Source organism: Dunckerocampus dactyliophorus, chromosome 19 (assembly GCF_027744805.1).
Source record: "Dunckerocampus dactyliophorus isolate RoL2022-P2 chromosome 19, RoL_Ddac_1.1, whole genome shotgun sequence".
Lineage (NCBI taxonomy): Eukaryota > Metazoa > Chordata > Actinopteri > Syngnathiformes > Syngnathidae > Dunckerocampus > Dunckerocampus dactyliophorus.
In genome coordinates this window covers 2307607-2334411 of record NC_072837.1, presented here as the reverse complement: position 1 = coordinate 2334411, position 26805 = coordinate 2307607, and the positions used below count along the sequence as shown (strand labels likewise).

Genomic DNA, 26805 nt, shown 5'->3' with positions numbered 1-26805 from the left:
AGAGGTGCCTGTTAGCAATCCTGCTACTTCAATAATAAATCGTGATAAAAGTATACAATTGTGCTTTCCAGCTGCCAAATCAAACTTTTAATAGACATGGAACTGCAAAATTAACATCTGCTGTTTGTCATTGTATCATTACCAAAATATCAATTAATTATGTCGTCCAGAATGCTATTAGTTCCACCAAGACAGCAGAACGCATATTACTCATAAAAATACTTGGAAAAACGACAAAAAGCCAACTCATGTCTGATAGAAGCGTATTATTTTAAAGCTAATTTGTCATTTGGGATCAGTGAAACTAATTCATACATCCACTAAATCTTCTGCTTAAGAATGCAATATTACTTGGTATAGGGATTATAGAAATAATTGTACTAATTATTACAATTTAATTTGGTTCCTTAAATATTCAAAGAAAAAAAATTAATAGAGAGATATATTTTAAAATTATTTAATAACAAAATATTTTTGCTTTTCTGTTTAATTAGGCAGCAATGTACAACTGCAGTCAGGGAAAAAATTACCAACCACCCTTGTTTCTTCAGTTTATTGAACCCTTTTAATGCCTGGTACAACTAAAGGTACGTTTGTTTGGACAAATATAATGATGATAACAAATATAGCTCATAAGAGTTTCATTTAAGAGCTGATATCTAGCAACTTCCATGGTTTTCTTGATAATAACCAAAATCACTTAAGTTCTGACATGAATAGCTGTAGTAGTAGTAGTAGTAGTACTGCCAAAAAACAAACTCTCATGAGCTATTTTTGTTGTCATTGTTACATTTGTCCAAAGAAAGGTACCTTCAGTTGAGTCAGGCATTAAAATGAACAAGAAACTGAAGAAACAAGAGTGGTCTAATCGTCTTTTCCATGACTGTACACGTGCGGTATGTGGCACAAACAGCACAGTAAATGGCTCAGACAGACATTTTAGAAGAGAAGTGTCGTCGTTATAAAATGTTTATTTGGAAATAAAACAATGTAGCCATTTTACACATAACGCGGTCCGTCTATTTTACACACCTCAGGACAGAAAGAGTCATAAAGTACGAGAATCACCCACACGAAGAAGCTAGGAGGAACAGGAGGGCTATATAGTAGTGTTGTTTAGCGTCACAATAGGATGAAGAGCACGACGACAGTGAGGCTTCAGCAGGACCCATTGTGGTACAGTAACAGTGACTGGAGTTGATCCGACACTAACTAACTTGGTTTCCTCCTCATTGCAGTGTACACCCATACAGTGAGCTTTTGTGTCTGAGGTAGCAAGGCAATCATGGCTTTCCTCTTGATTGATAACGTTCCTTGAAAAACAAAAACACTACTCTACTTGTCCTACAAGCCCAATTTTACACCGAGTGTGTCTTTTCCACAATGTCTCTTCATGGACACACCTGTCTTCCACACGCGGAATGACAAACTGTTTAGGCACACAAGGAAGTGACGTGATACAACATAACAACGCACTTTCATCATTCATGTCGATGCTTCAAAACGACGAGTGTTTCAGGGCCACGCTCAAAAGAGAAAACATCGTAACCGCGAAAAACGTTACAGGTTAAGTTGCGGTGTTACGGGAATAACATTGGAATAATGTAAGTGATAAATGTCCCAATATGTTCATGTTTTATTTCAGAGTCAAAAGTCATAATCTTACGAAAACATAGTCCGAATAGTACAAGACCAAAGTTGCAATGGCATGAGAATATAAATATTGCAAGAAAAAAGTTTGGGTTTTTTCCAAGAAAAGCTGCAGTGTTACGAGAATAGTCAGAATGTTGCAAAAAAAAAAAAAAAAAAAAAAAAAAAAAAGAGAGAATTAAGTCGGAATATTTCAATTAGAAAAGTTGTAATGTTATGAAAATCAATACAGAATATTGCAGGGAATAAGTTGTTTTGTTTTTTTTCCTAAAAAAGTCGTAATGTTACGAGAATAGTCAGAATATTGAAGAAAAAAAAAGAGAAATTGTTCGAAAATGAAGTCAGAATATTTCAAGAATTTAATTTTATTTTTTTTTTTACAAAAGTCATAATGTTATGAAAATAAAGTCTGAATATTGCAAGAAATAAGCATTTTTTTTTCCGAAAAAAGTCATAATTTTACGAGAATAGTCAGAATATTGAAAAAAAAAGTCCTATTGTACGAGAATGAATTCAAACTTTTATTTTTTTATTTTATTAAAATGTATTTTTTTTCTTGACAAAAGTTATCAATGCTATGAAAACACAGACGGAATCTTGCAAAAAAAAACTTTTTCCGAGAAAAGTCGTAATGTTGCGGGAATGAAGTCAGAATATTACAAGAGAATTTCTTTTTGAGAAAAGTTATCAACAGATCAGAATAAATTAAATTCAGAATAATTTCAACAACAAGTCATATGTAAGTAAAAGTAATAAAGTCGTAATCGTACGAGGTTAAAGTCTGAAAGTTACAAGAAAAATAAATGTAGTCATAATGTTACAAGAACAAAGTGGGAATATTTTGAGAAATGTGTGTTTTTTTAAGAAAACACTCTGAAAAAAATCAATTTCCCAGAATAAATTAAATTCCCCGAGACAAGAGTCATACTTTTATCAGAATAAAGTTGCCATTTAACAAGAAAAATGCATTTTACTGTTGCATTTTCTCATAGAAAAGTTGTGACGACAATTAAGTCGGGATTAAAAAAGCTGTAACGTGTGTGAGAGCAGCAATGAGAGTTTGATGGTGCAATATTACCATTTTCTCTCACAAACTTGCTCATATTTGGACTTCAATTTCGCAGTGTCATGATTCTATTTTCTTTTTTTAGCGTGGTCCCAATACTTCGTTGGACTTTAAAGGTAACTCTGCAAAGCGACCGCATTTTGAAGGTCCTCAAACCTCAGCTTTGACTCAGAATTGAAATCCCAGCGATTCTTCCGAGTTGGAAGCGGCCGTGGAATGACAAAGGAAATGTAACAGTTGGATGCTCAGCAGACGTCATCAATCCCACCAAAGAAAACAGAAGAGGCGAGGATTGGGCATTTTTCATGAAACCAAAAAGACCCAGAAGGGGAGAGGAGGGTGTCAATATTAACCAATCAAGGGTAAGAGTGGAAGGAAGCAGTTGTACACGTTGCATAGTACACGACGACACGGTGGTGGAAGTGGACAAGTTGTCGGGTCCTGTGCGTCTTTGGGATTTACGGTCTTGTCGTGGAATGGCAGAGTCGCTCTTTGCTCACATCACCTGCAAAACAGCACGCACGCACGCACGCACGCACGCACGCACGCACGCACGCACGCACGCACGCACGCACGCACGCACGCACACACACACACACACACACACACACACAAACACACACACACACACACACACACACACACACACACACACACACACAACAATGCCAAATGAGGATGATGCCATCATTTCATCAAGGACCAAATACAATAATATTACACTTTAATGTAGGGGTGTCCAAAGTCCGGCCCGGGGGCTATTTGTTTAAGCCAAAAAAAAAAAAAAAAAAAACAACAACTGCAAAATAGGAAGAAATAGCGCAACAAGGCAAATTGAAAAGAGAAGAAGCTAAAATATTGACACTAATAAGTAAAAATAACACAAAGCTTTGTCTTTAAATATATAAATAAATAATACTTTGAAAACAATATTAAAAATAAAATGAACATTTATTATATAATAATTATTTAATCATGTAAATAAAATTATATTTCATTTAAAATAAAAATAAAAAAAATAGTGTGGCCCACGTCTTTTGATTTTCAGTATGGTGGAAAAAGTTTGGACACCCCTGGTTTAATACTTTCAGAACTATATATTAAAATAAACAAATAACCTTCAGCAGCAGGACGCCTCACGTGATGTACATTTGGCAATTTCCAATTCAAATAAAGTATAAATGTAAAATAATATTACCGTATTTTCTGGACTATAAGTCGCACTTTTTTCATGCTTTGGCTGCTCCTGTTTTTTTTTTCACACTGACAGCCACGAGAGGGCGCTCTAGGCCCTTCCCGATCTCCTGACTGCGGCCAACACTGAAAATGTACAATGTAAACATCAACTTATCAAGACAACTGAGAATGACGGAAGACAAACGCCCCCCAAAAGAAAATCATATTCTGCAGATGACAAGCTGCACGTGAACTAGTTCTGTTATGTTAGTTCTGTGAATGACTGTCAATGTTACGTTAACATACCGCCCATGTTAACAGACGCCTATCTGGCCTGCTGTTCTCCATGGTATTGTTCTTACTATAACTTCCCTTTCAAGATGAAATATCTCTTCTTCATCTCTCATTTTATAAAAGAAATTTCCCCCAAAAATGCGACTTATAGTCCAGTGTGTTTTTTTTCTTCTTCATTGTGCATTTTTGGCTGGTGCGACTTCTCGGAGGAGGAGGATGGAGGATGGACCGGACTAGGACTGTATAACACGTATCTTTAGCTCCATCTTACCTGTGGTCTTGACGAGAGGCTTGAGGCTGTGGGAGACAAAACAAAGACCTGTCTAGTCCTGTTTTGGTCTAATAATACATTGTCTCACACACACACGCACACACGCACACACACCCACTCTTGTTCTGCTGTGCAGCATGAAATGCAAATAGCAGCGTAGCATCTGCCGCGTACAATTTACAACAAAAAAGCCTGCTAGGTCTGCTGTGGAATGCTATTTTAAGTCAAGGAACGACAACTTCTATTATGATTTTGATGCATTTTTAATGTGAGCAATATATCTTTATTATTTGCTGTATCATCTGTGAATATTTTTGACAGTCCTGCAGTTAAGTTTCAGCATCTTTTAGGACAGCTGACCTTGAAAAGACACTGCATCTCTTGTTGTTGTTGTTGTTGTATTCCGTAATGACACTGTTAGGGTTGGGCGATGTGGACCTTAGCATGTATCCCGATATGATGATATACAGCGGTCCCTGGACTTGCTGTTTCGCAGGGTTTTTTCGTTTTTTTTACAGCGTTTGAACGCGCATTGTGTTCTGCGTCTTGATTGGCTAAGGGAGAACCCGCCCATTGTCTGATTGGCTGTGGACCATTGTCAGTCAATCTCCTTGGTGCCGAAATGCCGTGTTTCCTGTTGTCTGATCGCTAGCAAACAACGCAGCTATCGGGCGCCATTACGGATTAAATGAATCTTCGGTTGGAAGAGGAGGAGGAAAATACGACGACAGCAGCAATATGGTTTTACAAGGATACAAGAACGCTTCAGCGGCGCGGCGCTAGGACGAAAAGGCACAGTCAGATGAGTGAAATACACGTGGGCCACTTCATTGTTTGTGTCCAACTTCGTGGGTAGAGCATTAAAATTCAAACAAAGGTTTGAACTTGAGTGTTTAAACAAGAGAGAAATGTTAGAAAATGTTAATGCCTGCCTAAGAAAAGTGTATAAAGTGTATGGTGAGGGTTTTACAGCCTTAAAACAGATGAACTTCATGGGTTTCACTTATTGAGGGCTATTTTGGAACCTATCCCCCGCGATAAAAGAGGAAAAAATGTAATTAAATTCAGCGGAGTCTTGAATACACGTAATTCAACATAATGAAATGAAAGCACGCTTACCCATGGCACTGTGTAGCGTGTCCACAGTAAGCCAGTCTATTCCAGTTGTTGCTGTCTCAACATTACATCCACTGTCAGTAGTTGTACACACTTGTTTCTTCTCATCTAAGTCCCGTTCCTGGAGAAACTCCTTCAACTCACTCGCCATGTTTTCACCTGTGTTCCTCCGAAAAACAGCTTGTCTGGAGACAGGACGACCTCAGGGGCTAGTTGCGGGTTATGTAGTGGACCGTGGGGCTAATACACGGTTGGGTCGCTCGGGTACTACAGAAATCTGCTCTACGGTAACCAAAGCACTTCCATGTTCGAGAGGTACCTTCCCCATTTGGCAACCGTTTTTTCGTCTGTAGTCTCCGCTTTTCATCTGCCTTCAGCCCTGCTCGTTTTCTCTCTTTTGTTGTTTGCTCTGCTTTCTCCGCCACCGCTGGACCATGCTGTCGCACAACACGTGAGGCACCAACGCATCAATACCGTACGCCGAAAAACATGTCATCAGCTCTGCTTTTTGCCGTTTGAAATGATCATTTCTACCGGTACAGGTCATTTTCCTATCATTGGAAGAATTTATACCACCCAACCCTAACTGTTACTATTCGCTTTTCTATTTTTCAGCCCCCGGCCGCACGCCACTGCCTCTGATGTGGCACAAAACTTCAAACAAGGTGTCCAAAGTGTGGCCTGGGGTACCATTTTTGGCCTCCACCCGCAAAAAACAAGAAGCGGATGCAATGGAAAGCCGACAGGATGCCTTATCAAGTATATTAATCATGAATTCCTCTGTACATTGTGGATAAGTGGACACATGCAGGGCTCTTACATTGTAGCAGAGAGTGAACAGTTAAAGATGGACAACACGTGCAAGCTTGTGGAGGAGGAACGTCCAGGCAAAGACACGGCGGGACAGAAGAGGAGGATTGGGGGTAAACTTACGACTGCATGCGGGGAAGGAGTTGTTAATCTGCTCCATGACTTCGGCCAGGTCAGAGCTGCTGTTGTGAGGGTCCAGCAGCTCATCTGAACACACATGCATGCACAGCAGAGTTTGATTCAAGACCCCGCCTGCTCTTTCCAGTTCCACTGCTGTCAAGAACAGTGTGTTCAGCGAGTGGTTCACCTGAGTTCTCTGCAAGCGGCTCTCGATCTTGCACAGCAGGAGAAGAAACTCCATTTAACCTCAAGTCCCCCTCCGGCTGAGAGAGAGAGGGAAAAAAAGCCATAAGATAAAATTAAAACTCACTTAACTGCTTAACTTTGGTTTTTATGCAACATAAAAGCACGTCTGAATCATGGTCGCTGACGACAAGCAACTTATAGCCAGTGACATTCAGAACACAATCCCAGATTCCCTTTAGAGCTCAGATGCAAGCAATCAATGGCGCTATCCTCCCTCTCATCCCTTTCCCCTCGTCTTCTCCTTCTTCATCTCCCGCCTCCCGTGGCGCTAACATGTTGAAAAGCTCAAAGCAGGCAACAACTGGAGACTCACAAACAGCACGGTCAAGGCGGGGATTAGACCGAAAGGAACGGGAAACTGAAAATAAATTCATATGCTCTGACGCAGCCACAACATTAGCTGCAGGTATGAGGTTGGGTTGTTTGTTTGTTTGTTTGTTTTTTACAAAGACGGCAACAATGCAGCTCGTTGATTAACCATGAAACTTAAATAGAAACTGAATTAAAACACATAATAATAGAATAAGTCGTCTTTAGTCATGAAAGCACAAAAATAGGTTGGAAGTTATTATTTATGTATATTAAATATATGATCATATATGTATGTACAACAGCCATTTATTACATTACACACGAGTATAAATATTACTATTATTTTCTATACTTTACCTGACATTTGCATGATTTGATTTAATTAAATTAGTTACAGTGCCTTTTTATTGAGTGAAATGATATCTATCGGCTACTTTGACACACAGTATGCATAGAGTATATACTCCATATGCCCCATACCATTTTAGGTGGCCCGCAAATAATGCACGTCAAAAAGACACTTATTTTATTTTATTATCTGAATTTTTAAAAAATATTTGAACATATATTTAAGTTTTATTGTAAATATTCATTTCTATTTTTTAAATCGGAGATTTTAAAATTTTTAAATATAGTAATTTTATATTTATATTATTTATTTATTTATTTATTTTTAATACTATTGGTTATTATGCTATATATATATATATATATATATATAATTTAAATATATTTATATATAGTAAAAAATATAACTTTTTTAAAATCAAAACAACACTTCATCTTTCTTGCTAAATGTATTTGTTGTTAATTTTGACTGAAAAGTTCTCATTTTTTTGTTGCCAAATCCAAACAATCATTTTATTTTGTATTATTTATTAATGAATAAATCATCTAATAATAGTTAGTATTTATTCTGAAGAAAGTGACTGTAATTGCAGTGATACAACAGATGTACACCGTACACCATACAGGTGGGGTTACGTGGCCCACGGTGAACACGAGTTTGACGCTCCTGATATACAATATATAAATACACATACCTAAAATGATACATACTTGTTCTGAACACACATAGCTAGTGTTGTAAATGTACTGTTGCTGGAGAATAATGTCGTATATGCCAGAAATCCCTCATAATGTTCATGAAAATGGGGAACATTAGTCATTAATATGTCATAATAGCACAACTTGTTACTGCAGCACAGCATCAGAGCTATTTGTAATATTGTGGTTCCCTCATTATGCTTGAGAGGGCCAAAATGTTCAAAACAGCTCTCAGTAAGATGCGGTTATTCACCACTGCAAACTACAACTACAGTAATACAGATATGTTTATAAATATGTTGTATTTTTATAAATGTGCTTCTGTAAGTAACTGATTGAAAGTACATATTCATGTTAGCTGCCTTCCATCTTGACTCCATGAATCTTCTTCCAGAGCTTGCGTCTCGCCTCTCATTTGTCGGGATTGCTATTCGTTTTACCTGAGGGGTCTGCACATGGCTTGGCACAAGCAATAAAAATAAAAAAAACAAGTAAAAACTCGACAGTGCAATTAGACTGAGAGCAAACAAATTTGCAAGTTATTGATGGAGGGATTGGCGACGAGGATGGAATGCTGATATGAGACTAGGATCAGGTGGTGGTGTGTTACGTTATGCTCTTCTTAATTAACACTATGAATGTAATGCTTACCTGGTGCAGGAGCTGCCTGAGGCGATGCAGTTGAGACTCCAGCTGTTTGTTGTGGTCCTCGAGGATGTGCATGCGGGCCTCCAGGCGGCCCTTGTGTTGCCGCAGCAGCTTGGCCTCGGCCAGGAGGTCGGCCTCGTCGGGATGCGCCCCGGACGGGCTCTCCGACTCCCACGGGCGTCCGGCGGGGGCCCCTCGCTGCTGCTCCTTCAGCTGCTCGTACTCCCTCTGGAGAGTCCTGGAAAAGGAGAATCAGTGGTCACAAAGTTGGAAATCGCCAGTGAATAATTTACTTTCACACTCCTTGTCCCGCACTGTACTCCCCCATAGGAGCTCAGTTTGGAGCTCGCTTGTTTCGTAGTCAGACATGTTCACGTTCACGATCCCAGCAGTAAACGCTGTGAAGCGTTTCCAAGTGATGGAAATGTACGCAACAGTTGACAGCAGCGCGTAGCGATACCAACGGGGACAAAATAACGCAGAGCCATTGTGACGTGTGACTTTTTCGTGCTAAACAGTTTAGCCATGTAAATGTATTACTCTTTTGAACGCATATTGCTTTACTTCAGTGAGCCCACCAACTAGCCGGAGCTGTTTTCCTCAACACCCACAACCGACCAGAACTGGGCTGACGGCACGAAGTGGGGGGGAAGTCGCCGTTGATGTGAGACACTGCTGATGGGGATGTCATACAACTTCATGTCAAAAAATCCAAACTATGCCTTTAAGAATGTGAAAAATGTTACTCCAATGCTTGCAGTGGTTAACTTGTGTTTCCACTTGTGCTGCACTGTACTACTACATTGGTTCACTACGCCAACAAGCATATTACGCTACCAACAGCCTTCTTAAAACAATGTCTGTACGCCTATACATACGTGCAGTACATACCTTTGCTCCTCCTCCAGGCGAGCTATGACCCGCTCCAGTTCACCGCGCTCCTCCCTCTCCACGGCCTGCAGGATCTGGGCGGGGCTCTGAGGCTGACTGGTGGGGGAGCCCTCGCCTCCCAGCGCCTGACAGTACTGAAGGATCAGCGTGTGCTCGTCATCCCTGAGGAAATGACAAAAGGTATCACTAGAAATGACAATATGGCAAATTATTCCCAAAAACGTTCAACGAGAAATTGTAATTTCCTGAGAAATTGAGTCTGAACGCTGTTAAAAAGACTTTCACTTAAATGATTCTTAATTTGTTGTCATTATTATTGTTTAAATCCAGTAAGTCCACTTCCAGTAATTGAATACATTTTAAAATATTAGCCAAAATAATCATAATGAATGTATTTACCAATCATTCATTTTACAACCAATACATTTTTCTCATCAATAATTTTGATTTTTCGTGACCTTTTTAATTTGCACATTTTTAAATTCCTACATTTTTAATTCTTTAATGATGCAGCAGTACCGCCCTATGGAATGTCATTCAATAATTGGAAAGGCCATGAATCAATAAATTGGTCATGAAATTCATCAAAAATAAATGTATTACATTATTACAGTATATGTAGTCCATCCATCCATCCATCCCCTATGCCGCTCATCCTCACTAGGGTCGTGGGTATGCTGGAGCCTATCCCAGCTGACTTCGGCAGGAGGCGACTGATTGGCAGCCAATCGCAGGGCACATATAGACAAACAACCATTCACTCATTCATACCTATGGACAATTTAGAGTCTCCAATGAAGCCAACATGCATGGTTTTGGAATGTGGGGGGAAACCGGAGTACCCGGAGAAAACCCAAGCACGCACGGGGAGAACATGCAAACTCCACACAGCGATGCCCATATTTGAAATACCTATCGAATTGCCTAAATTGTGGTTAGGACATCATCGCATATCACAGCAATCCATTGAAGAAAGTCCCCATTGAAGAATGTGTCTATGAGGACGGGGCTTTTGCCTAAATTCACTTGAGAACACTTCCATTTATTTTGTACAGTTGAATGTGCAAGGCTCACATTGACATGGAAACAACTCCTTTAGCTCACACTGATAGCTTGTAAAGAGACGCGCGCACGCACACAACACTAGCTGTCACCTGCAGCTATTTTTTCCCCCCACCAGCTCTTATCGCTCCATCTGCTCCCTCCACCTCCACTAAATCCTCCCTCATTCCAGTTATCACATTGACAGGTAGATTGTATATCCAGGCATTGTGGCGCTTTAAGCCAAAGCAGGGCTGAAAAAACTCCATATAACATCTTGAATATACTGTATATCTTATCAACAATACATTATTTGCCGGATTACACGCTTGGATGGCCTTTTTTCCCTCCCACTCCAAAGCCCAGCACTTTTTGAGTGTATGCTTTATTGTAAATTCATTAAAAAGATAAGAATCTTCAGCCTCGGCAAAAGCACAACGCAGAATCCTCAGCAATGGATGTCAAAGAGCATTCTACTTGTGAATCGGCCACTTAAATTTCCTATATTTCATTCAAACACTGTATGACGGGCGAAGAATGGGAAAAATGTTACTTTAAATTGCCTATGTTTAACTTAGTTTTGCGCTTGTAAGACAGTCAAAAAAATGTGAATTAAAAACTGGCCAAGGGTTAACTTATTTTTCCACTTGTCATTCATTTCCAAAGACGTGGTTATGCGTTTTTATAAACCCGAACGCCGCATCCCAACAACGTATTTATATGTCTTTTATGGGGCTTTTTGCGCGAGAGGCAAAAAGAGGTGATTCCACGGTTTCCACTTCAGAGCAATTTTCAGCCATAAAAACGGCCACAAGGTGGCAGAAGTGCATTTGATAAGAGCTGGGCAAAGATCATGTGGACCGAAAAACCACACGACAGGAAAGAGGAAGTGAGAGAGCGTGGAGGAGTTTAGCGTGCAGAAGGTTACGCATTGTCGGGACATTTTAACGAACGCACACACATATCTCAGTTCCAAATGTGAAAATTGTAAATAGTTCATGGTGTTATATTTGCAAATAAATTGTCATTTTGATGTAAAACAACCCCTTTTTTGTGTTGTTTATGTTGGTATAGTTGTTTAGATATCTGAGCTGTCACAAAAGCAGAAATGATTTGTGTCAAAGTGAAGGTTATGCTTGAAATGCATCTTTTCACAAAAAGCTGGTTTTCTCCCTTTTCTAGTTGGGAACTGATATTTTCCTGAAACTTACTAATCTTCTACCGCTGATTACTAAAGAACAGAAAATGGTAGAAAGAAACTTTTTTTTTCTGATGAAAGACGGGAGTCTAATCTTTAATTTGATAGGTTCCATGTTTATATAGCCGTACTACACAATACTCTGTGTGCCTCGAAAAATCAGTCAAAATCATCTAAAACGGCCGGTACTGAAAGGGTTGAATTTTGAAAAAAGGCTGGGATTTAATGAGATAAAAGGGCCAATATTTGACTTATTTTTCCACTTACTGCCAGTTGAAAATGTTACTTGACATTGCCGATAGTTAACTACTGGTAATCTTTACCATTGACACTTAAAATGTTGCCTGCACATGAATAGTTCATAATGGTCTGATGTTGAGGACAGTTTGACCAAGTTTCATTCTTCTTATCTTTATTATTTGGAACAAATGGGAGGTCAACCAAACAGTGAAAAATGGGCATGATATTGAACTCTGGCTCATTTTTAAACCCAGTGAGAGGCTGTTGAACAAGTCAGATGCATCATTAAACAATTTTACTCGTCGAGCTGAACATTTTTAGTGACTATTTTTCGGGAATCTCTTCCAAATAATTGTGTCCTTGACACGCCATCATTTTTTTCCCAAACACTTTAAGCTTGAAGTGCATTAACATGAAGAGCGGAATGGAGCAGAAAGATAAAGTATCTTTGCTGAAATATGTGGTTTTAGCAGCGTCTGAATCACTGATATGCATTAGTTGGGTCTTTTCAAATAAGCTGCCACATTTATCAGCTTTGTGTTCTCTTAGTTTGATGTTAAGGAGGCCTATGGATGTCTTTTAGCTTACGTTACCCACAATGCATCCTGCACAATGACTCATTCTCAGTGTGGGCGAGCAGAGGACATGGCTGCTTACAGTTCCCCCTGCCCTCCCCCTTAAAGAACAACCGTCTCTATAGCATCCCAAAGCGAGAGGCTGAATGAGCTCAAGGAAAAACAACAAGAAAAAAATTGAACATAAGAGCAGATGTGGTGTTTTTGAGAACAAACACCAGCGTTGTTGAAGGTTAACACACAAAAAGATGACCGAAGCGATGATAAAAGAAATATCTTTTTGTCATATCAAGTATCCTTGCTATGAAATAACTCTTTATTTAGATCCATTAATGAGCAGGAAGTGGGCCCCCTCGAGTCCTTCTCAGCACTGAGTAGTAAATATAATAACACAAAATACATCTTCAGTGTATTTTTTCTGAAATACGGTGGATCATGTGACCTTAAGGATAATTCCTTCCATGGGGGCGTTCAACCTTCCACTTTGAATAAATAATGGAAATAATCCTTTTCAGTGCTCGGATAAAACAACAACAAAAAACTAGGGCTGTCAAATCATTACCAATTTTAATCAAATGAATTAATCATGATTAATCACCATGTTCAGTGATGTGTGAAATATGCCCGTTTTTACTGCACTGATTGCAGATATTGCATATGAACAGAAAGATATATACTTGTGTGTATTAACAGATCCAAATGAACTGTGATAAATGAGGGGATTACTGTATACAAGAAATGAAAAACAATTACGAGAAGAGAAGAAGAAGGAGGGTGTTGTAGCCCTCTGTGACTTGGATGGCAACGAAATCAGTCTTCCGAATTAAAGATTCTCTTTTAAAGAGAGGGAAAATGGCTGCATGGATGCCAGCACGTCCAGGTTAGAGTCTGCAGGATGAACTCCACATTGAGGACAACTTTCCTCGTTTTATCAAAAAACTGGAGTGTTCACACGCGGAGCGATGCAGACAAAGAGGATTTAGCGTCGAGCGAGGAGGAGGCGACAATAAGCACTTCAAACAAGTTTGGAACAAAGAAGGAAGGAGTTGTGTGAGTTGGCTGTGTTGCTACACAAACAATAATAAAACAAAAAAAGAATGTTTGGAGCAGAGCAGAGCAAAGTCAGCAGCTGTTTGAGTACTGCGCTGTATCTGAAAAGCTTTAAAAAGCAGAACCTTAACATTCACACAGGAGATCACAAATTCTCAGAAAGGCAAACTTTTTAAATGAGCATCACTAGACAGTAAAATAAAAGGAGCAAAGTGTGAGGTGAAGACCCATAAACGCCTTTGAAACGACCCTCCATAAAAGCACCAATGAGAGCCAAGCTAAATTAGAGAAGAAGCCCTAATATAGCTTTGATTAAGTCACTAATTAGCTGTACTTTCTGCAATACATTAAAAACAAAATGTCCCATTCAGTTCTCAGTCACACTGTGGCTTGCGGGATGTTAACTTAAAGCGACAGGCACGTCAAAAGAAATGAGAATTAGCATCTAATTGCGGCCCAGTGGGTGTTTTTGTGCAGCCTTCACCAAGCCGTCGCCGTCTTCCTCGCCTCGCTACGGCACGTTTGTGTATGGGCGGCAGTTGTGTCTTAAAGAATACACAAAGACAAAAAGAGTGGGAGTGGGGATAATGTGTTTGTTTGTGGCGCAGAAAAATACATCCAGCAATGTTTCCACTTCCTCTGCTTTTCTCTGTTTGCTTTTAAATTGATCACTTGGAGGAATCCTTCAATCAAATCTTTGTGGATCGAAAAGTGCTGTTCAAAGCATCAAGGTCATGTGAAGGTATTGAGTCCTCCAGGTGCACTTCACCCCAGCAGGGGATGCGTACAATATGGAAGATGATGATGATGTTCTTCATCGAGTCCTCTCAAAGGACCTGACTGCGCCGCCGTGTGCTGCGCAAGTCTCGTACAGCAAGGTTGTTATTTTATTGATATTATTTATTCGTCCTTGACAGGCCATTCAAATGTAAACATTTTTTAAATAAAAATACCTGACAAATAAAATACTAATACAAACCGACTGGAAAAGATAGCAATAATATGAATATAAAAACAACATGAAATTCAAGAAAAAAGAAAAGATAAAATACAAAAAAAATAAAGATGACAAAAAATAAAAACTAAATGAATAAGAATGAGATTCGAATCCAGATCTTCCTGACTGTGTGGCCAACATGCTAACCACCAGGCCACCGTGCGTACCCCTCATGCATAAAAAAGTAAATGGGTCCATTTCTCTCATGCTCACTGTTGTTGGATTATTGTTTGAGTAATATGACAATATCAAGCCTTTCTCACATTCCACACTACGAAATAAGTCATAAAAGTATGTATGATTAGTGCTGATATCAGATTGATATCTGTATTGGCCCATATTGAAGGCTGCAAGTAAAAAAGGTGAATTGGGGCACCCCTGAAATGTATTTATTTAATTGATGTCAAAGAACTGGCCTGCATTATAGGGCAACATATTGTCGACAAAACGTGGGCTTGAGTTGGTTTCTCTTAAGTGCACGAGGAGTGTACTGCTAGACCTGCTCCATGTGTACAGCGCCTTGAGACAGCTTCCGTTGTGAATCGGCGCTATAGAAATACAACTGAAATGAATTGAATAGTAGAAACACCTCTGCTCTGATAAGACGTAAGTACATCTCTATGGCCGGCGAGCGTGTGCTCCCTTGTGATCTCAATGGGGACTTCATCCCCCCCGAGTTAATTCTCCTCGGTTGGGTACTACCGGATGGCTGACACACACTTGCACACAAAATGAGAGAGTTCAGCACTTTTCACACCAGTTTTACGTCTTTCTCATTTCGTCCGATCGAGATAAAGCGTGGTTATCTGACAGGCCGAAAGCAATCACTCGCTTGGCACTCCAATCTATCCGCCGCCATTGCAAAAAGTCTCCAACAATTCTTGGAGAAAGTCTTAATAGGCTGGTAGTTTTCCAGGTCTAGGAAAAGTCACCTGACTCTTTTCTTTGCTCTGAAACCGAGCCTTGGACCATTCGTACTGGTTCATAGACACGTGCACAGTCACCAAGTAAATTCATGAAAAGCGGGCGCACGTGACGTCACTGAAATTCAGCAAAACAAAAAAAAGGCTTACATGCTTCCCGTGGCCGAGCTGCTGTCTGTGGGCAGCGACCCGTTGGACCTCTCCATCTGAGCCAACCTGAGAGACAAACATCATCACTCAACTCGCCCGTCAGTGTCACACATCTGGCATCTCAAACACAATCTATCCCAGGAGGACGACATCTGTGCTGTGGCACCCCCATCAGAGATGCTTTGGACGCACGTAATGCAGATCCAGTGTATCCTCAAAGCTTTACAATCACTGGCCAAATGCTCAATGACCTGTGCCGGTCTAAAGGTGGCGGCCATCTTTTTCAACCAATCTAGCTCACATTTGACACACGTGCCAGTCAGTCCCCGAAAGATGTGTACCAAATTTTGAGGTGATTGATCAAAACATGCAAAAGTTACAGTGGGAGTTGCACTGTGTGAGAAATTTCAAGTCAATCAGACTCATTGGGTTTAATGACAGTAGGGATGCACCGATCCATACTTTTTCACTTCCGATCCAATCCAATTTCCGATACCAGAGCTCTGCTTGCTGCAACATGATTATTATTTGCATTTGCAGACGCTATCAGAATGACGACAGGACGGCCACATAATGACATTTGTAAAGCAACACATGAACACATTATGACTTTATTCCCATAATACTCTGACTTGTTGCCAAACCTAATTTTCCAAAAATGACAATTTTATTTTGTTTTCTTTGTTTCGCATAATTTTCCGACATATTTGTCTTTAATAATGCAGCCCTATGCTATTAAAATGACATTATTGTTCCTCATAATATTACAACTTTATTCCCGTATTATATTATAAAAATATAATACAATAATAATAAAAATTGTTTTTCATAGCTGCCTTTTCCATTTCTGCTGTTTGTTTTTTATTTTCTAACTATTGGAATTTTCTTCTTTTAAATATTCTTCTTGTAATATTAGAACTTTATTCCCAAAATATTTTGACTTTAATCCCATATTATAACTTTTTCCCCAACCTAAAAAAAAAATATATATATATACAGTATATATTTTGTTTTTTTGTCATAATATTGTGACTTAAAAAAAAATTGTATATATTTTTTTTACATTTCACCTTTACGGGACTAAAATGACATTATTTTTCCTCATAATATGACGATGTTATTCACGTAAAATGACAACTTTTTCTCATTGGAACTATGTTCTCTTAATATTTTGCCATTATTCTTGATTTAATTTCTGAAAAAACGCGATATAGCGAGGGAGCGATAATCGAACTGTGATATTGTGATGGATGACACACACAAAAAATCCAAAGAAAAGACAACGTAGCAACAAAAAACATTTGATCTCATCCAGTTTCACCCTGTTTCTGGCTTCTTTTTCGACGCTGAAGCCATATTTTGAATGATTTTGAGCTCTGAGGGTCTGTTGTAGTTTTGTCTTAAAAAAATAACGACATGGAAGGAGCTCGGGGCTTCGGGGGAATCACTAATGAGGCAGCGTTTTCCCCGATCAAAGCTTGTAATTACTGAAACTCAGTCGCACCAGACACACACTGTTCTCCGTGATGAAATCAAGAGCACTTTCAGGGTAAAATGCTAAATCATTTCATTTGTGTTGTGTCATGTCAGCACACATCTACGCTGGGGAAGTCGGACTACGGATTCATCAGAGGAGCGAGAAGTGATTTGTCCGTATGTGAAGGCTGTACCCTGGAATCAATCCCCAGTATGCAAGAAACACGTACTGGTGATGTTTGGGGTGATTAAGAGCAGCTCACACATCGTTTAGTTGGCTGCTGCTTGCATGCACCACACGACTGTTGCAAGTTAGCGGCCAAAATAAGCCATGTGATATCATCCTTCCACCTCCTGGTCCTAAAGTACTTGAAATTGTTGTCATTTACGTTTTTCTTTGACAATGAGTGGCACAAAGTGAAGCTAATCATGTTATTATACCACAGCATCACCCCCCCACTGTATTTATGATCTGAAATGGAGTGGATCCCTTTGGTGCATTTGTTTGAACAGCTCTCTGGCAATGATCTAAATGATGATGTTTATATCAGTGGAGCATGTTTGCCTCGCTCATTTGACAGGCCATGCAAAAGGGTGTTTTTTTGTTTTTTACTTTTTCTGTGCTAAAACTGAAGCACGAGTCTTCTCTTCAAAATGAGTCCGTTTTTAAAAGAACTGACTCCACATTTTAGGCGGCTGACTGTAATATCCTGACTCTTCAGGTCTAAAAATGACATGAAAGTTATGTACAATTACCAAAACAGTCAGTTTAATCATTATTTTGCATGAACTCAGGAGTGTCAAAACTTTTTCCACCGAAAACTTAAAGGATTCAGGGAGCACTTTGAGATTTTTTTTGGAATAAGGATGCTAAAGCCAATCCAATGGAGGTCAATATGGACTAAGCCAGGGGTGTACACACCTTTTCCCCTAAGGACCGCATACTGAACATCAAAGGATATGGAGTGCCACTTTGCCATTTTTATATTTCTATTTCTATTTTTCCAGTTATTTATCGAAATCCAAGTCATTCAAGTCCAACGAATAGCTTAAAATGCTACAAAGGTCAGTGGTGAAGTGCCTTGGCAGTTGGCGCAGTTAATTCCTACATGTGCTCCGAGTTCTGGAGTACTTACTGCCTCCTCTGTGTGCATAAAAACAGTGTTGGGAACACACTGTGGTACTACGTATACCCTCGTGGATCAGTTGAACAGCATTGCACTGAAGCCAATAAAAAACAAGCTGGGGGGCACAGGTGGCCGCCGGGCCGCCCTTTGGATACCTCTGAACAACGCATTCACATCTTAGCTTTGTTTCATAGGTGACAAGGAAAATCAGCATAACATATCTCAGTAATAATAACTTACTTCAATTTTTACAATGGCTGGGGGACGAAAATAACCGTGGGGCTGCACTTTGGACACCCCTGCATTAACGAGCGTTAACGAGCGAACTCAACCCTTTCACGCTAGTGGTAAAACAACACCAAAAGTGCATTTAATTTTGATTCTATTTTCGGATGCTGAGGTTTTTGGTTGAGAGTGATTCTCAGTTTTATGTCATACTGTAATATGCTGATAGTGTTTCCATGCAGTTTTTATTTACAGTGGATCAAACGCGCCCGGAGGCCACCCAATTTGGAATTTTAGACCATACAAGTTCAAGACAAATATGCCTTTAAAGTCGCGCTAAAGCATGAGCCACCATATGGACTGCTACACTTAACGCCTCAATATTACCGGTGTGTAACTTATTATTACACTTGCATGACAGTGAAATGTGTTCAAATGTCACTTTGAACATACACTGATTCCGACTGGAAAACAGTTTCAAAATATGAACAAATGCACTGTATTCAAAAGACTGTTGGAAACATACAGTTTGCTAATGATCCTTGCTGATCTAAAGGGACCATTTTACACACAATTACTGAAAGAATGCTTTTTAAAGCAGAAACTCAAATAAGAGTGCATTTGTCATTCTATGGGACGCTGGTCATGCAGGTGCACCACGTTAAAGGAAAACTGCACTTTTTAAAAATGTTGCCAATCATCCACAACCCTTGTGTGAGACATGAACACACATCTTTCCCTTTTTTGTGTGTTCTACAGCTATAAAAACAGTTAAAAAGAAGCAGCTAAGAATAAGCATAATGGGACGCACCTATTCCGCCTATAAAGTCTTCTGAAAAAACCTCCAAAAAGCTCCAACAACGCTCCATTTACATAATGTGACCTGCATGTTAACCAAGCTACAGCGACATTGTTATTATTGTTCCTAACATTGTTACCCCGAAGAACTTCGTTACTGGGGTCGTGACACCTCGCCAGCCAGCAACTAGCCTCACCGCACACTTGCCCGCAGCGCATCAGGCCACCACCGAAAGGTAACGCTAAATATTGAAGCATCGGCTCAAGTATGCTTGAAGTTACAGATTGAAGTTACAGATGACCGCCATCTCCTGGTGCAAAGCATTAACTACATGAGGCACCGTACTTGCAGATGTTCATGTCTCACATAAGGATTGTGGATGATGGGCAAAATTCCCCCCCCAAAAAAGTGCAGTTTTCCTCTAAAGCCACGTTTCCGCCAAGCGGTACAGTTCGGATCGCTTACTTCGGCACCTTTTACAACAAAGGAGCCAAAGTGTAATGCTTGGTGGAAACGACTTTATATGCTTTGTGGTATGTCAAAGACAGAAGAAAGGATGGTGGGGTACCTGCTGGCGTACTGCTCTATCCGGGAATGGGTGTCATCATGGGAGAAGTGAGGTGACTGGGACAGCCTGGAGACGAATGGCGTAATGGAGATGAATGAGGTTGGGTGTGCAACCGAGACCCTATTAATGCAAAACATGAACACACATGCGCGCACACACACACACACGTGCGCGTGCGCGTACACAGATCCACTGGACCCTTCATAACATCCACTGATGAGCCTACAAAGAGGAATGAGGGAACGGGATGATCTATGAGGAGGGCTTTCTGCATATGAACGTGATGCTTTCAGGGAGTGAGCAGACATGTTAGTGTGCAGTCGGTGTGGATGCGTCAGGCAGGCAGGCAGGCAGGCAGGCAACATGCAGTTGGTGTGAGGACATAAGGAGGGGAGGGAGGACGGGACGTGTGGTTTGTTAAGAAGGCATTCCGGTCAGTAGGCGAGGTGTCGTCGTTGGTAGATACTTACTCATACTGCTCCGGACACATGCTGATGAGGGTGACGGGACTGTAAAAGAGTCGGAAGGAAGGGAATGAGGGAGTGGGGGCAAGGATGAGGATTGGGTTGGGGGGGTGCCACAAAACATTTCTGGGTCAAATCCACTCGGTGGGTCAGGAAGAATAAAAACACAGCGGATGATAGAGGAGGAGGGGAGCAGAGGAAGGAAGACGACGTGTGCAACATATCAATATGCGGAGCAAAGGAAGAAACCATCAAAGCCACACAGATGTGACCTTTGACACTTACTACCTCTCGCTTCTGGTGTCATCCCTGCTTCAACAAACATGCTACTGCAATATCTCATATGTACTTTGGTAAGATGGAATACTGCCAAACTTCCAAAAGCTGCCATAGCTGCCTCAAGTCGTTCGTACCGTTCAAAACCAGCGAGCCCCGTATTTACCTGAAGGTGTTATTTGAAAGTGATTTTTTCCTCACTATAATTTCTATTTATAGTAGGGCTGTCGAAGCTGTCCAACGGAAATTCCCTTTAACGCCGCTATTCTTTTTGACGCGCGTTAACGTGCGCACGTCCTTCCAAATTGTCCATAGGTATGAATGTGAGTATGAACGGTGCCCTGCCATTGGCTGGCGACCAGGCCAGGGTGTACCCCGCCTCTTGGCGAAGTCAGCTGGGATAGGCTCCAGCATGCCACCTCATGAGGATAGGCGGCATAGAAAATGGATGGCTGGATAGATAGTCATTCTTCAAATAGATGGGGTGTTTTCACCTCAACTATATCATGTTTTAAATAGTATAGAACTTTCATGGAAACTAAAAAAGTACATACAACTGGGCAGAAAATTTGGAGTCCATTTAAAATCAACAGGATTCTTGGGTTCATGTGTAGCACTGTGAAGCCAAGCGCCGGCAAGGCACACGCACCGATCCAACCACATCCCACGGCCAAGACGGTTGCAGGAATACAGACAGCCCAATTGATGACCGCAAGATAGCCCGCCACCTCCTTAAACCTTCATTTCCACCTTTTTTTTTTTCTTCTCTCCATGATGCCTCTGCCTGCCTTTGGGAGGCGTTTATCAGGCAGCTAGCCCTGCAGGAGTCGTTTCTCAGAGCACCAGGGAAGTGAGCGGGGAGGAGGGCGGATGAGACAGTCGGTCATTCATCTGCAAGGTGACTGTGCAAGTGGATGACAGAGAAAATCCTTCGCAGGTGGGCGAAAAAAACTTGTGAGCTGGAGCGCTTGAGTACTGCGGTATATCACTAGTAAATCCTGATTATAACTCAGGTTAAAGGTATCCTACAGATTAAATAGAAAGGAATAATGAGTATTAAAAAAATCTCGGAATAAATGAGCTGCCAGCAGGGGGAGGGTGAAGCACCCACCTGGGATGTCAGCTCAGCATCGTGCAGCTTAGTTAAAGGGCTCTCTGTGTGGGGTTTCTTTTTTTCCTCTCTCTTTTACACTTCATAGGCTGGGAGATGTTTATCAGACTTGGCATTGCGTCTACATTAAGAAGATCTACGATGCAGCTGCAACGAGCCAACACATAATTAAACAAAAACACTCCCCATTCACTCGTCCACAGGTGTCTGTTTTTTTAAATAGATGTTCCGTTTTTAACAATTTGATAGGATTAAAAAGACTATATAGGGTTTCGGGTCACAAGTGAATCTTTACTGGGTCGCCATGTTCGTGGATTCAGGTTTGTAGCAATTAATTTAAGTATCATATTACGCAAAACTGACCTTTTGATGGCGTTCGAACAGAAATATGCGTCCGTAGAGCGGGGGCTTCTAAACTTTTTCCACCGAGGGCCGCTTATTGAAAAATCAAAGGATGCGGGGGCCACTTTTATATTTTTTAAACCAACCCATGTAGATATGCTGACACCACTTTTACATTGAAAGAAAAAAACAGGTTGGCGTTTTGTGTTATCGGCGGTGAGCATATTTAATTCATATTAATATTTTATTATAAGCATATTATTTGTATGAATAAACTTTTTCTCATTACATTATGCTTTTTTGCTCATTTTTCCATTTTTGCTGTTTTTATCATTTTTTATTGTTTTTTTTTTACAAATATTTTTACAAATATTTCAACTCATACATTTTTTCCTCATCTATTTTCATATTTTGACTTTATTATCGTAAGATAACCTAACTAACCCACCCAACCTAAATTTGCAACTTGATTCTTCTTTTTGTTTGTTTCTCATAATATTACCACTGTCAAATAAAATGACATTTTTGGTTTTTAATATTTCAACTTTATGGTATTTTCTCTTATTGATAAGGAGCGTCACAAGATCCCGTGCCACAAGATCTCGCGATATTAAAACGTGGGCACTAGGACTGGGACAATAATAAATACATTCATGAACTAATCACACCATAAATGAAAATGAACTAGATCATTTTGCCGGTATCAATATATTGCCATGTTCTGTTTTCCTCGTCTCCGGCCTCCAAACAGGCGGGAAGAGAGTTCACTCTGTGCATTGTTTTCAGCACCTTAGAGCGTACCCATAGAACAATGGCATGAACGGAGTGAGCACATTTGTCAGTCTCTTTGTGTCAGTGGGCAGAGGCGGGCCAGTAGCATACACACAGAGTGCAGGAGAGTGTAGCCTGGTGAGGAGCAATGCAAGTTAACGCAGTAGAAATGAAATTAGTAGATTGCAATATATTATATTAAATATAATTTTTTTTAAATGACTTTTCTTAAGTAATATTAAAATCTCGCCTTGTTTAGTCCTCACAGACCCAATCTCGTGCATCGTCTCGTCTCGTGACACCTCTAATATTTTGTCTTTATTTTTCTAAAACTACTGATCTCTTTTTTCTTTTTTGCTGTTGTTTTTTTTTTTTTTAATCAATTTTCTTCTTTAATTGTATTTTTAGGAGGTGCTGAGGGCCAATTAAAGAAAACACTTTGGGCACCCCTCTCTAGACCCTGCTTATGCGTACCAAACGTGAGATTCGTTTGCTCCACTTTTCAGAGAAGAGGTCGGTTTTAAAGTTCCGTGTTTTTTTTTGTTTTGCTTTTTGTTAAGCAGGCTTCGCTACACATCTTAAAATGCAGTTTGGAGCTCTGGCAACTATCCGTCAGTCAGCTACAGACGTGGGAGCTGTAAGCATCATCATTTAGTTTTTCCTAAGCGAACAGGTTATTAAAATGTGACTCTACTGTTAGCACTTTAGCTCCCACAGCTATGCTACTGTTGCTAAGGCTTGTGTCCTCCCGTCCTACTCCTTAATGTTACGTTGTTGTATGTGATGTATGGCATCTATTATGTTGGACAAGTGCGGAGCTACAGTGTAAATGTGTAAAAGTGGATAAAGTGCACAGTAGCGCTTGTTGGAGACGCACACTCTGTGGACAAACTCACAATACTACCATTAAACAGCACTGGAATGGCTTTTGGATGAGAAGTGACACTTACGTTTCCATGTTGTCTCCCTCCAGGACAGTTTGGACAGGTAAGTAGCCCAATCGAGGGTGCTTGGTGAAGTACTTCTTGGAGCGAAATTTGTTCTTCAGCACTTTGGTAAAATCCCGCATGTCCTCTCCTGACGTCGTCTAATGGAAGGAAAAACACAGAAAAGGGTTTTAGTCTTGGAGTCTGTGTTTTTCTTCCTTTGTGGGTCCATTAGAGTATTGATCGTAACTGCACTTGAGGTCAGTGTTCAGCCAGCAGATAAGCTGCTGTACCGCCACTGTAAGGCGAGTCTTCAGCATTCATTCATCTCAACACACTACCTCTGTCGTGATGGTGACGAGTGGTGACTGGATTCTCGCCCACATGGAGCTCTGCTCTCAGGCCGAATTGCCATTACATCAGCGGAAAGTACCTTTTGTTTCTGGGTTCTTTACAAGCATTATTAGTTATTTAAATGAGTTTCCCCGATTCCTTGCTGAAATAGTGACATTTCGGCTGAAATTTTGCACATGAATGTTGAAAAATGTTATCTTTAACCCCATTGGGTGTGCGTTGGGGGACTCTAAATGGGATGTGACTCATGTACCAAAGTTTTAACAGTCTAATAATGTGGAAAATCTATCACGTGTGTCAGTGTGTGTGGTGTTGCATCCTCACCGGTGTGCAGTACTCCACCATGGGGTAGTTGAGCTTGTGGCCCTTGGCCGTGCGCCCAGAGAAGAAGCAGCTCTGACACACGTCGTAGTTAAAATGCTTCAGACTGCGATATCTGGAGACAGAAATGGAAACAACAGAGGCAGAGTGGGAGGCCAATGTGAGATGTTGCACATTACAAAACACAAGTGGATAAGCAGCCTACGGCTCCAGTGTGTCACAGTTGGTGTGCTGCCTGCCGTGCACACTAATGTGTTGGGTTGAAGGGTCAAATTTGGTGGAAATAAATGTTAAGTTGTGTCTAATACGACGTTTCCAAAGGCGCCACAGCAATTTTCAGGACAGGACGTGCACATTCGCCACTGCGATGCACCTCTACAAGCCCGGGTCGTGTGAACACAAGTGGACTCCATTTTGGACTATATTTGTATTTTTTATTTGAGAATTGTATTTATTGAGGAATCACCTGTCGGCAGATTGCAATTGCATTTTCAGGCTGTATTTTAAAAATCATGACGCACAAAAGCTAAGTACTTTTATGTTTTGCATTTTGTTCCCTCACTGTACTGAAAATGAACCGAACCATGGCCTTAATACCGAGGTACGTATCCAACCTCAGGTTTTGAAGGACTATTAGGGACATCCACCCCGGGAAAAGGATGTTTTATTTTATATTTTATGTGCTGTTTTTATCCGTTTTTTCACTGTACAATATACTTGGATTTTTGAAAGGCGCTTATAAATACAATGTATTCTTCTTCTCATTATTATTATGAAAGCTACAAAAAGGCAAAATTAGAAGAAAAAACATTTTCTGATAAGATTAGAAGGAAAATAAAAATAAAGAAATAAAATATATTTTTTTGTTTCAAATATATGTGCAATGAAAAAAACTCATAAGATTTATTAGAGAAAAAAATTAAACTGTGACTAGAATAAATGTGTAATATTTCTTGAAAAAAATGTAAAATTAAGAGACAAAAATCTAATCATTGTATGACTTTTAAGGTAAGTAACAAAACATATTTTTGGGGAAAAAAATTACGTAACATGAGGAGAAAAATCTAGTACCTTTCCAACGTTTTACCGTACTATTTTAATCCAATTTCTATTATCAGCAAACAGCCCCTTAAGTCAGTTGTCACCTTACAACATCCATCCATCCTCCATGCACACACACACTTTATTAACAGCGTCCTGTGAGTGTTGAGTGACAGACTGACAGACAGTTGGATTGCCACATTCAAACACTTCTCAATATGACAACAACTGTCAGACCTCCATCCGGGTCAGCTGCATCCAGGAAGCCATTTAGCGGCTTCAAGAAAAGGAAAAAAAAAAGGTGTCATTCAGACATAATAGCTGGAGTGCTTTATCTCTTTCCTCTGTGCAGCTCGTGGCTGACTGATGAGGCAAAGCAAGTCATACATCACACCAGTCAACGGCTCGCACAACAGCAGTAAGTCAAAGATGCTATTACGCGCCGCCTCGTATTGTAATGAGGAGGAGGCGGCAGGGTGTTAATTCACCTTCAGGGCTGCATGTGTTAACATGCACGTCATGAGCGTAAAGTAACTTTTTTGGTCTTTATGGAGTCTTAGCTGCTCAATAGGAAGGCCAACATCTGCTTAGACAATATACACTGCCACGAGGGGTGCCCACTTGCTGAAGAAACACATGATCCAACTTAAAGCTCCCACACCTGTAGCTGACTGACTGATAGTCGGCACGGTGCCGTGCTTTAAGATGTGGAGCGAAGCCTGCTTTCTTCTTTTTTTTTTACTTTAACTTTAACAGAGGTCATTAAATGCAATTTTGCATAAGAAAACAAAACAATGTGATGATTTAACGTTTGACCTCTTGTGGTCACGTCCAACGCCGTGGAGGTCATACGTTTCGAGGAAAATATGTCTTCTAAGTTGCACAAAACTTGGCTTTTCTACACATCACACATCACCACATGCATTTCATTGGTTTTTTAAATACCTGTCCTCACTGTAAACTACCATATTTCATATCCATGAAAATGCTAACAAAACAAAACACCCTTGTTCTCATTCTTCAAATGCAAATGTTGGCAGGCATGCATTGTATGACAGCATTCTGTTTTCTGTTCATTATTTGTTTTAGATTTATGTTCCTGCTAACAGTGGTTAACGGAGTTCTATCACATTTGTATGACAGCCCCTTAAAACACTGCAGCTATGGTTTCTTAAGGGTGCTA

At 40.3% G+C, this 26805-nt stretch overlaps 1 protein-coding gene across 19 annotated transcripts in view; it reads right to left on the bottom strand.

Annotated features, from left to right (window-relative positions):
- Positions 1-38: 38 nt before the first annotated feature.
- Positions 39-26805, bottom strand: part of utrn (utrophin) — a 139241-nt gene continuing 112474 nt past the window's right edge. For 9 of the 19 annotated variants that reach the window (XM_054761019.1, XM_054761006.1, XM_054761007.1 and 6 more), the window contains 11 exons: positions 24585-24696; positions 23931-24067; positions 20487-20525; positions 20017-20136; positions 15822-15887; positions 9648-9809; positions 8760-8994; positions 6691-6766; positions 6507-6590; positions 4458-4483; positions 39-3221 (listed from right to left, as the gene is read on the bottom strand). In XM_054761019.1, coding sequence (XP_054616994.1) covers positions 3213-3221; positions 4458-4483; positions 6507-6590; positions 6691-6766; positions 8760-8994; positions 9648-9809; positions 15822-15887; positions 20017-20136; positions 20487-20525; positions 23931-24067; positions 24585-24696 — 1066 coding nt within the window. In that variant the 3' untranslated portion in view covers positions 39-3212. The remainder of the gene's footprint in view (positions 3222-4457; positions 4484-6506; positions 6591-6690; positions 6767-8759; positions 8995-9647; positions 9810-15821; positions 15888-20016; positions 20137-20486; positions 20526-23930; positions 24068-24584; positions 24697-26805) is intronic. The other 10 variants (XM_054761009.1, XM_054761026.1, XM_054761011.1 and 7 more) reach the window with 10 other exon arrangements.